The sequence below is a fragment of the Mustela nivalis genome (genome assembly GCF_964662115.1).
Source record: "Mustela nivalis genome assembly, chromosome: 10".
NCBI lineage: Eukaryota > Metazoa > Chordata > Mammalia > Carnivora > Mustelidae > Mustela > Mustela nivalis.
In genome coordinates, this window is record NC_139029.1 from 7,322,131 (window position 1) to 7,331,503 (window position 9,373).

General features: G+C 53.1%; 1 protein-coding gene across 1 annotated transcript; it reads left to right on the forward strand.

Annotated features, from left to right (window-relative positions):
- The first annotated feature begins 435 nt into the window (after positions 1-435).
- UBIAD1 (UbiA prenyltransferase domain containing 1) lies at positions 436-9,095 on the forward strand. The gene is made up of 2 exons (XM_082688772.1): positions 436-1,276; positions 6,629-9,095. Exons 1-2 carry the CDS (start codon positions 751-753, stop codon positions 7,114-7,116), a joined length of 1,014 nt encoding a protein of 337 aa, XP_082544898.1. The 5' UTR covers positions 436-750; the 3' UTR covers positions 7,117-9,095.
- Positions 9,096-9,373: the final 278 nt, after the last annotated feature.

The window sequence follows — 9,373 nt, forward strand, 5'->3', positions numbered from 1 at the left end:
TGATTATTACTAGAGCTAATAATTTCTTGAACTTCATTTTCTATTTCAGAACTTCGTTTCCCATTTAAAAAAGTGGGAGGTAATCATACCTTTCTCTTCGTCCTCAATGTGCTCCCTGATTCGTGTCCATTTTTTCACTGCTGCATACGATATAGTAGGTGCTCAGTAAATGCTTGTTGAATGAAAAAAATGAATGGGTCCTATTTTGTTGAGTGGAAGTTCTAGGTAAGTCGTAAAGCGACACGCAATCGGGGTCGTCCTTGTGGTATTAAGTGATGCCGCGGGTCTGGGGGCTGCTGCCGGGCTCGGATACTCCGTGAGCGAAGGGGTGGACCGCGGGGTTTCCGTCAGCCCCGCCCCCCGCCCCCAAGCCCGCCCCCAAGCCCCAGGCCCCGCCCCCGCCTCGGTCCGGTCCGCGCGTCGGCCCCTGTTTCCGGGCGGGCCTCCGGAGGCGGGCGCACAAGATGGCGGCCCCAGTACCTTGGGGCTGGTGGCCGCAGCTCGTCCTCGGGCTCTAGCCCGGGTCTTAGCGAGGTCGAGAGACAGGCTTCGCCCGGCTGACAGCAGGTCTGGGCGGTGCCGCCGGGCCTCGCGGGCTGCCAGGTCCGCACGGTCTCTACCCCCGGGGCCCGCCGCCTCCCCAGCCCGGCCCCGGGGCGGAACCGAAGGAAGGTCAGGTCTGGCCGCCCCGCCCCGCGGCTGTTCGCGGGTGTTCACTATTAACTTTGACTTCAGCCACGTGTAGCTTCCATGGCGGCCTCCCAGGTCCCAGGGGAGGTTAACATACAGGCGGGAGAGACGGCCAAGTCCGGGGACAGGGACCTGCTGGGGAACGACTGCCCGGAGGAGGACAGGCTTCCCCAACGCTCCTGGAGGCAGAAGTGCGCTTCCTACGTGCTGGCCCTGCGGCCCTGGAGCTTCAGTGCTTCCCTCACGCCGGTGGCCCTGGGCAGTGCCCTAGCCTACAGATCCCACGGCGTCCTGGATCTCAGGCTGCTGGTGGGTTGTGCCGTGGCTGTGCTGGCCGTGCATGGGGCTGGCAATCTGGTCAACACTTACTATGACTTTTCCAAGGGCATTGACCACAAAAAGAGTGATGACAGGACCCTGGTGGACCGAATCTTGGAGCCCCAGGATGTTGTCCGGTTTGGAGTCTTCCTCTACACTTTGGGCTGTGTCTGTGCCGCTTGTCTCTACTACCTGTCTCCTTTGAAACTGGAGCACTTGGCTCTCATCTACTTTGGAGGCCTGTCTGGCTCCTTTCTCTACACAGGAGGTAAGACTTGGCCGGTTTCCTGGCTGCATGTACTAGAAACTTGTGCTTCGCATAGGAGTTAGAGGGCTGGAGAAGAGGTGTCAAAGGCTCTTTTTTGAGTTAGGCCATTTACGTGAAATCTACAATGTGTGGGTCATGTGGAGTATTGGAGAACCCTAGTGAGCTGGGAAGATCCTGGCTTGGTTTATGGATGTTAGTCCATATATGGGAATCACATATATGGGAATGTTTCCATCTAGTTTCTTTTTGTGGTCATATCCTATAACACCACTGTTTCGAATTCCAGTGGAATTACATTTGAAGAGCTCAACATCACACAGCTGATTACTTTCAGCAAGTTTGCTGTGTGACTGCTTGCAACAAGCTTATTAAGGTAGTGATGGACAGGTGGTCCAGGCCTACTTTTTGAGCACCTGTTATATGCCAGGCACTGTTCTCTGTGAACCCAACAGTCACAGATCCTGAGCAGGGGCTCTTGGGGGAGTTATTTTATAGATCTTGAGGAGAGATAGAAAGTCAAACTAGTAAATTCTATTCAGGATCACCAATGTCCTGGTGTGCTCAGGACTTAAGACGGCTCCCAGGACGCTGGACTTTAGGTGTGGAAATCAGGAGAGTTCCTGCTAAGCCCAGATGAATTGGGACCCTGATGATAGTATATGAAAACGTGATTAGTGCTTATAACGAAAAAATAAAAGAGCAAGGGGACGCCTGGGTGGCTCAGTCGGTTAAGAGGCTGCTTTCGGCTCAGGTCATGATCCTAAGGTCCTGGGATCGAGTTCCGCATTGGGCTCCTTGCTCTGCGGGAAGTCTGTTTCTCTCTCTGCCTCTCCCTGCCACTCTGCCTGCTTGTGCTCTCTCTCTGACAAATGAATAACATCTTCATAAATGAAATAACTAGAGCAAGGAAGGAGGACCTAGCTGTTTGAAGCAGTTTGATCAAGGTAGGCCTCCTCACAAAGGTAATATAAGCAAAGATAGAAGGAGGTTGGCTAAGCATGTATCTAGAGGAAGGGTGTTTGAAATCTCAGAGTGGTAGTTGCCAAAGGCCTTAAGGCAGGAGTGTTCCTCAAAAAATTGAGGAACATCGTGAGTCCATTATGTGAGTGAGAGAGAGAGAGTAAATACAAGGAGGTAAAGCAAGGAAAGTGTGTGGGGAAGGGCAGAGAAGCACAAAGATCAAGTGGGTCGTAAGGTTTTCAAAGAATGGATAAAGGAGGGTGGGCAAGGACTGAAGCAGGAGGACGAGGAGGCTGCGGACGATCCCAGCGGGAGAAGTGCGGCAGCCTGCATCAGAGTGCTGGTGGTAGAGAAGAGAAGAGGGTGTCAGATTCGGAATATATATATATATAAAATATTTTATTTATTTATTCGACAGACAGATCACAAGTCGGCAGAGAGGCAGGCAGAGAGAGAGGAGGAAGCAGGCTCCCCGCTGAGCAGAGAGCCTGATGCGAGGCTCGATCCCAGAACCCTGAGATCATGACCTGAGCCAAAGGAAGAGCATTTAACCCACTGAGCCATCCAGGCGCCCCCTGCATATATTTTGAAGGCAAACACAGTTTGTTGCCAGCCACGCTGCCCTCCTGGCTGTTCCTGGAACGGTCAGGGCATGCTGCTGTCCCAGGTCCTTTGTAGATGCTTTTCTTTGGCTTGGAAAGCCCTTCCTCCTCTCTGCCTGATTCACTTTCTAACCTCCTCCACCGATTTGCTCACTTGCGAGCTGTTTTGTGAGGCCTTGCTTTCTACCCTATTTAAAATTACAAAACAATAAAGTTTTTTTGCAGCAGCTGAAAATAAAATAAAATTGCGCGCGTGCACACACACACACACACACACACGCTGAGTTTTCCCCCACAATACTTTCCCTGTTGCTCTTTTCTGCTTTATTTTCCTTCGTAGCACAGACTACTTCTAATACACCGTCTAAAGTACTGACTTCGCTCATTGTCTTCCCACGTAGACTAGAAGCTCCCTGGGGTTAGGGATTTGGGTCTCCATTCTTTGCCGAAGCCAGGGTGCCCAGAACACGGCCTGGCATGTGGTTACTATTTAATATTCATTGAACGAACAAATGGGGAGACACTGAAATGCATCAAGCAGAGTCATGACATAACGTGATTTATGGGTTAAACGTTGACCTTTATTGATAGAATTGGCTATGGTGAAATGCACAGAAGTGTTAGAGTCTGATCAATTGCAGCAGAGGCACACAGAGTCTGATCAATTGCAGCAGAGGCACACAGTCGTAAAGCCCACACCTTGTCCCGATACAGAAAGTTTCCGTCGCCCTCACATTTCCATCACAGCTTCCTTTCCCGTGAATTCCCACTCTCCCTGCCCCTATCCAGAGGCCACCCTGTTTGGTTTCTTTCACAAAGATTGTTTTGTCTGGTCTGGAATGTTACGTAAATGGAATCGTTCCATTTGAATTCCTGTGCCCGGTTTCTTCGCTCCGCATGGTAGTTTGAGATCTCATCGCGTCGTGACGGGCATCAGTGGTCCCTTTTTATTGCTGAATAGGATCCACTGTGCGGACAGAACCACAATGTGCTTATCCTTTCTCCTGTCCGGCGACATTTGGATTTTTTCCGTATTTTGTCTATTATGCCTGAACACTCCCGGCGAAGTCTTTCTGTGGGTATTTGTTTTCATCATTTGGGGGCGAAAGCTGGGAGTGGAAGCGCTGGGTCAGAGGGTCGATGAATGTTTTAACTTGATGGGAAGCTGCTAGCGTGTTTTCTGAAGTGGTCGTACTAGTTCTGTGTTCCCACCAGCGAGTATAAGCGCTCCGTGGCCTTGCCAACATTCTGGTTTATATTTTAATGAATTCATGCTGCCCGCTGCGCTGAGAACTTGCCCAGGCCTTCACTGTGTTGGCTCATTTGGAAAGTGGTGTTGGGAGGGGTGGGAATGCCCCGAAGGAGAGGTGGGCCACATTTTGAAGCAGGTGGAGCCTGTGAGCCCTGGGCCATACTCTGGAAGCAGCTTTCCTCCCCGAGGGCTCTATCATTTTCTCCTGTCAGATAACTTCCAGGAGGTTACCGGACCTTTCTCAGCCCTGCAGTGGGCTTGTGGTTGGTTTCTGTGCAGGACCTGCTCAGGGTGGGGGTGTGTCCTTGTTTTGCTCACATCATTTTTTGCCGGCTGATCTGAGATCCAGCCAGATGGGTAATCTAGCCAGATGTCAAGGCAAGAGCGCTCTTGTGTTCTCTTCCATAGTGACAGCTCCGGTGTCTGCTGGGAGAGCTCGGAATATCGGCAAAAGAGGAACGGGCAGCTGCAGGAGAAACCTGCCAGCTCCCCACTGAGAGTATCCCTGCCCGGCACTTCCCTGGGTGGGGGTTGTTCCCTCAATGTGTGAGGTACCGCAGGAGACATCGGTTTACTAATTTATAGCGGGAGCCAGGGTTCTGCTCGAGCAGTTTCCTCCTGGAGGGCGTGTCCTCAGACAACCAAATCGTTTGTCACTGCGCTGCTTGGGGAGTGCGGAAGGACTTCCGAGTGTTGGTGGCTTCCGGAGGCCGTGGCTGTGACCCTTCCCTGGGGATGCTTCATTCTAAAGAACCAAGGGTGGGCACTTGAGCACCAAAGCACCTCGACTAAACAGAGACGTGGACTGATGCTCTGGTGGTAGTCATCGTGTGGTATGTGATCAGGTGGTAGTCATTGTGCGGAATGTGATCTGGTGGTAGTTTTGCGATCTGGTGGTAGTCATCATGCGGTATATGAACGTGCCAAGTGTTGCGTGTCACTTATCTTTCAATAAAGCTGGAAAAAAAACAAGAACCAGAACCCCAGCTACTCGTGTGAAGGGAATCTTGAGCCGAATCCCGTTCTCTGGCTGCTCTCACTTTCCATCCTCTCCAGACCGTGTTCCCTCGCAGGTTAAAGTGCAGTTGGTGACCCAGTACTTTTCTTTGTCTCCTGATCCTGAGGCCATGAGTTGGAAGCTTGGTTAGACCTGGAGGTCTCCCAGACTTCTGTAGCGGTCTGTGCCGGGCCCACCTCTCAGCCGCCCCCGTGCTGCCTCACTCTGAGTGAGACGTTCTTCTTCACCTGGGCCCCAGACTCTGGGTGCTTGTTACTGTAGCTCTGTGTTCGGTTCAGCCTTGGTGCCACGCACTGGGGAGCGAGCTGTGAACAAACCAGACCCAAGGCCCTGCTCTCTGGAACTTAGGGTTTGAGGGAAGGATGGAGACAAAGTCATTAGAAGTGTGATGAATTTTACAAAGCTGGAAATCTGGGTCCCCTGGGAGCATGTGTATTGCAAGGGACTGGATGTGGCTCAGGGGATGAGGGAAGGCTGCCTGGAGGAATGGGCTTTAACGTCTTGAAGGGTGAGTAGGAGTTAGCCAGGCAGAGGTGGGGTGGGGTGGGGTGTCCGAAGGCCCCGAGGAACTGACAGAAATATGAGCGAGGCAGAGAGGAGCTCTAGGTGAGGCCGGAGGGAGGCAGGGCAGCCCCAGAGGCAAGCGGGTGAAAGATCCGAGGACAACCTGTGCTGAGGGTTTTCAGATGTATGTTGGGGGAGGGGCACAGTCCGATGAGTGTTTCCGAAGGCCCCCTCTGGCTGCCCGTGGAGATCGGAGGAAGGCCAGGGCGGGGAGGTCCTGAGAGTGGGTGTCGCAGTGTTCCCCGTATAGGGTGACGAGGACTCAGAATTCAGGGATGGCGTGAGATCCGATGGAGTGTGGCATCTTTGGAGAGAACTGGGCAGGTCGGAATGAAGTGGTTTAGATGGCATTTGAGGTGGGTTGGAGTTTGGGCTGATTTAGTTGTAATTCAAGGGAACCAGAGAGGGGAAGCAGCGCTGTAACTTTGTCATCTGAGCTGTTACTCGTCACGTGGGTGGAAGTTTCTTTATGTGGCGTTTGGGTGCCCTGAAGTTTCACCGAGCAGGGCTTTCCAGACCAGAGCCCCGCAGAGGCTGTGGAAGGAGGAGGCAGCAAAGTAAGAGACTGGGATGGGTTTCCTGTGAGGAACTGACCGACAGAAGCCATGTCTTGCAGGGGTCGGTGAAGGGAAGAAGCCAAAGACCCAGATTGTGAGGCCTCTCAGAGCCTTCACGGGCTCTCTGGTTAGACCCCGTGTGCAGTGGGCGCCCACCGCTCTTTGTTGCAAGGCTATGCTGGCGACAGTAGGGAGGAAAACTTGACTGTGAAGCCTAAGTGGGTGCTGACAGACGAGTGTTCTCTGCCCCTCTGTGTCACCAGAGACAAAACCAGAGGGCAGGGAGCTCCCTGACTGGCCGTTCTTCCCACCCGAGAACTCACCGCTCCCAGCCAATGAACGGCCCCTCGGTTTCCAGCCCTCGATCTCATACCAGCTCTCTGGGTTTTCTGGCCGTAGGAATCGGATTCAAGTACGTGGCTCTGGGAGACCTCGTCATCCTCATCACTTTTGGCCCGCTGGCTGTGATGTTTGCCTACGCCGTCCAGGTGGGGTCCCTGGCGGTCTTCCCACTGGTCTACGCCATCCCCCTCGCCCTCAGCACCGAGGCCATTCTCCATTCCAACAACACCAGGGACATGGAGTCGGACAGGGCGGCCGGCATCGTCACGCTGGCCATCCTCATCGGCCCCACGCTCTCCTACATGCTCTACAACACGCTGCTCTTCCTGCCCTACCTGATCTTCAGCATCCTGGCCACGCACTGCAGCATCAGCCTGGCCCTCCCCCTCCTCACCATCCCCATGGCCTTCTCCCTGGAGAGACAGTTCCGAAGCCAGACTTTCAACAAACTGCCCCAGAGGACTGCCAAGCTCAACCTCCTGCTGGGGCTCTTCTATGTCTTCGGCATCATTCTGGCCCCCGTGGGCAGTCTGCCCAAACTGTAAGGGGACCCGGCGCTCTCCCTCCCTTTCCCCCCGGTCTCGGAATGTTTCTCTGGAAGGCAGAGAATCTGAAGAGGGCAGGTGGTTTGCAGTGAGGGGCCTGAAGTTGCCTTCTGAATGCCCACCTGTTTTATTATTTTCTTTCTAAAGATAAGGTTTTGTTTTTGTGTCACTCTGTTTCATGGTGAGTCTTGAAACCACTACTAGTGTGAGAAGGTGAACGGGGTGCGTGGTCCTTGTTTTATTGATGATTTCCACTAGGGGGTGCTGTTAGGTCACTTTAAAGCCGATGAAAAGGCCCCGAGACTTGTGCAGCAGCTGCTGGCGTGGCCTCTGGTCCTGGAAGAGCCAGAGTCACTGAGGCTCCCACTCGCACCGCCACCCGCTGGAAGTGTCGTCCTGGTTGCTGGGTCTCCCAGGATGTGCCCGCATTCGGTGCCAGGGCCTGGTGACCCGGGGTGCATCTGTGTCTTACCTTGAACGCTTGGGGCCTGAAATACACTGCTTCGGAAAGTCCCTCGTTAACAGCTTACCGTGATGCAGGCTTTTTGCCTCGTCGTGATTTGGACCCTTTGGCCCCTCATCTCTCCCTTCCCTTATGGGCCAGTGGAGAAGTGGCAGATCAGCCTGCGGCCAGCCAGTCAGGACCCTGGGGGCTGGGGAAGGGAACCACCCCCACCCTGGGGGCTGCTGAGAAAGTCATTCTGCTTTTGGATAGAAACTGGTAGGGCTGCTGTTTTCCCTTTGTAGAATCCACTGGAATGACAGGAAGCCCTCCAGCCCTTTCATTAACTATGAGGAGCCCTGAAATCCTAGGGATCGTGTACTCCTTAAAGCCCCCGGGGCTGGCTTCTCCCCCAACCCATCACCTTGCCTCCCGCTCCCTTGTGCCCACCCTCCATTTCTGTCAGGTTCCCATTGGTACATCTCCCAGCCATGGAGCCTCACTATTTGGGTAGCAGTGTAGCAGCTGAGTTGGGGACAGTTGTCATTTTCCACCGAGCCACAGGCTGAGCAGACCAGGGATGTTGCTCATCCCTGAACGAATAAGCCGATAGACACAGTCCTGACCCTGTTCAGCCAAATGGCGGGCCCTGCCAGGGAGGGCACTGTGTCTCGCTCATTGAAGACAGACGTGCAGTACTGACCCCGTTTCTCCCAAAGGCTTCCGTTGCCTTGTGCAAAGATTGTTTGCTCCCCGAATGGGGGAATTCCAGTGCTGATCGGAGCTGCCTCTCACTTCACTGCCCGCAAAGTACAATTTCTGGGCGAGAGTGGCTCGGTTGTATTTGGTCCAAGACTGAAATAGATTGAGCCCATCAGCATTATACTTTTCTGTTGTGATAATAGCCTTTCTGAGTGGCATCTCATGGTCTCAGCCACCGTATAAGACAAGAACTGGTTCTTACCCGTTCAAATCAGGCTAATGATGATTTGGCTCCTGGAGTTAGAATTGGTCAGTTTCCTTGGAAAAAACATATTTGGAAATTGCAGGCCTTCCTCCAACGTTAAGAGTGTTTTGTCTACAGAGCTCCAGAATCCTCCAACGGTGGTCAGAGCCCAGTAGCAAGAGTAGGAAGGATGGCCCTCCTCTCCAGCCATTCTTCCCAGCACCATTTTTCTTTCACACCGGGCCCATGGCATTGTGCTCAGGGGGGTCCTGCCTTCAATGCCAGGCTCTTGTGGCCCCTGTTAAGAGCAGGCCATTCTCACTCAAGTCTCCCTCCTGCGACTCTAGGACCGGAGTTCCCTGCATCCCCAGACCAGACCCTCCTTCGGAAGCACTCAACGTCGGGAGGTGTTGGTGAGCCTCTGCACTGTGTTGTAGTACAGATTTTAATGCATATTTTTATATATAAATGTTTCTAAAAGGCCCAATTTAGTGCCAGATTTTATAAGCAGGCCACCATAATTTGTATTATATCTCCTGATTCAACAAAGGTCTTCTTTAGACTTGTGAATAAAAACAGTGTTTATCAGTCGTCTTTGCTTTCTTCCTCCTTCTTGTCTCACTGTGCACTCGGACTCGTCAATCTCAGACCAGCGCAGGAATGCTGGGACATTCGGTGGGGGTGGGGGTGTGGTACCGGGTCTTTGGCAATGAATCTGGGGAGGGGGAGGTTTGACCAGACTTGATGAGCCTTTAGGAGAGACCCGAGGGACTGCTTAGAGCCAGCCAGGCCAGAGTAACCTCACTCCCCGTGTCCTTGGCTACTTTCATTTTTCTTTTTTCTTGATAGGGTCCCTGTGCTGATGGACG

Excerpts from the sequence above, each read along its gene's own strand:
- UBIAD1 (XM_082688772.1), top strand. The coding sequence starts at position 751 with ATGGCGGCCTCCCAGGTCCCAGGGGAGGTTAACATACAGGCGGGAGAG. Across the intron at positions 1,277-6,628 it reads CTCCTTTCTCTACACAGGAG|GAATCGGATTCAAGTACGTG; the intron begins GTAAGACTTGGC and ends TTCTGGCCGTAG.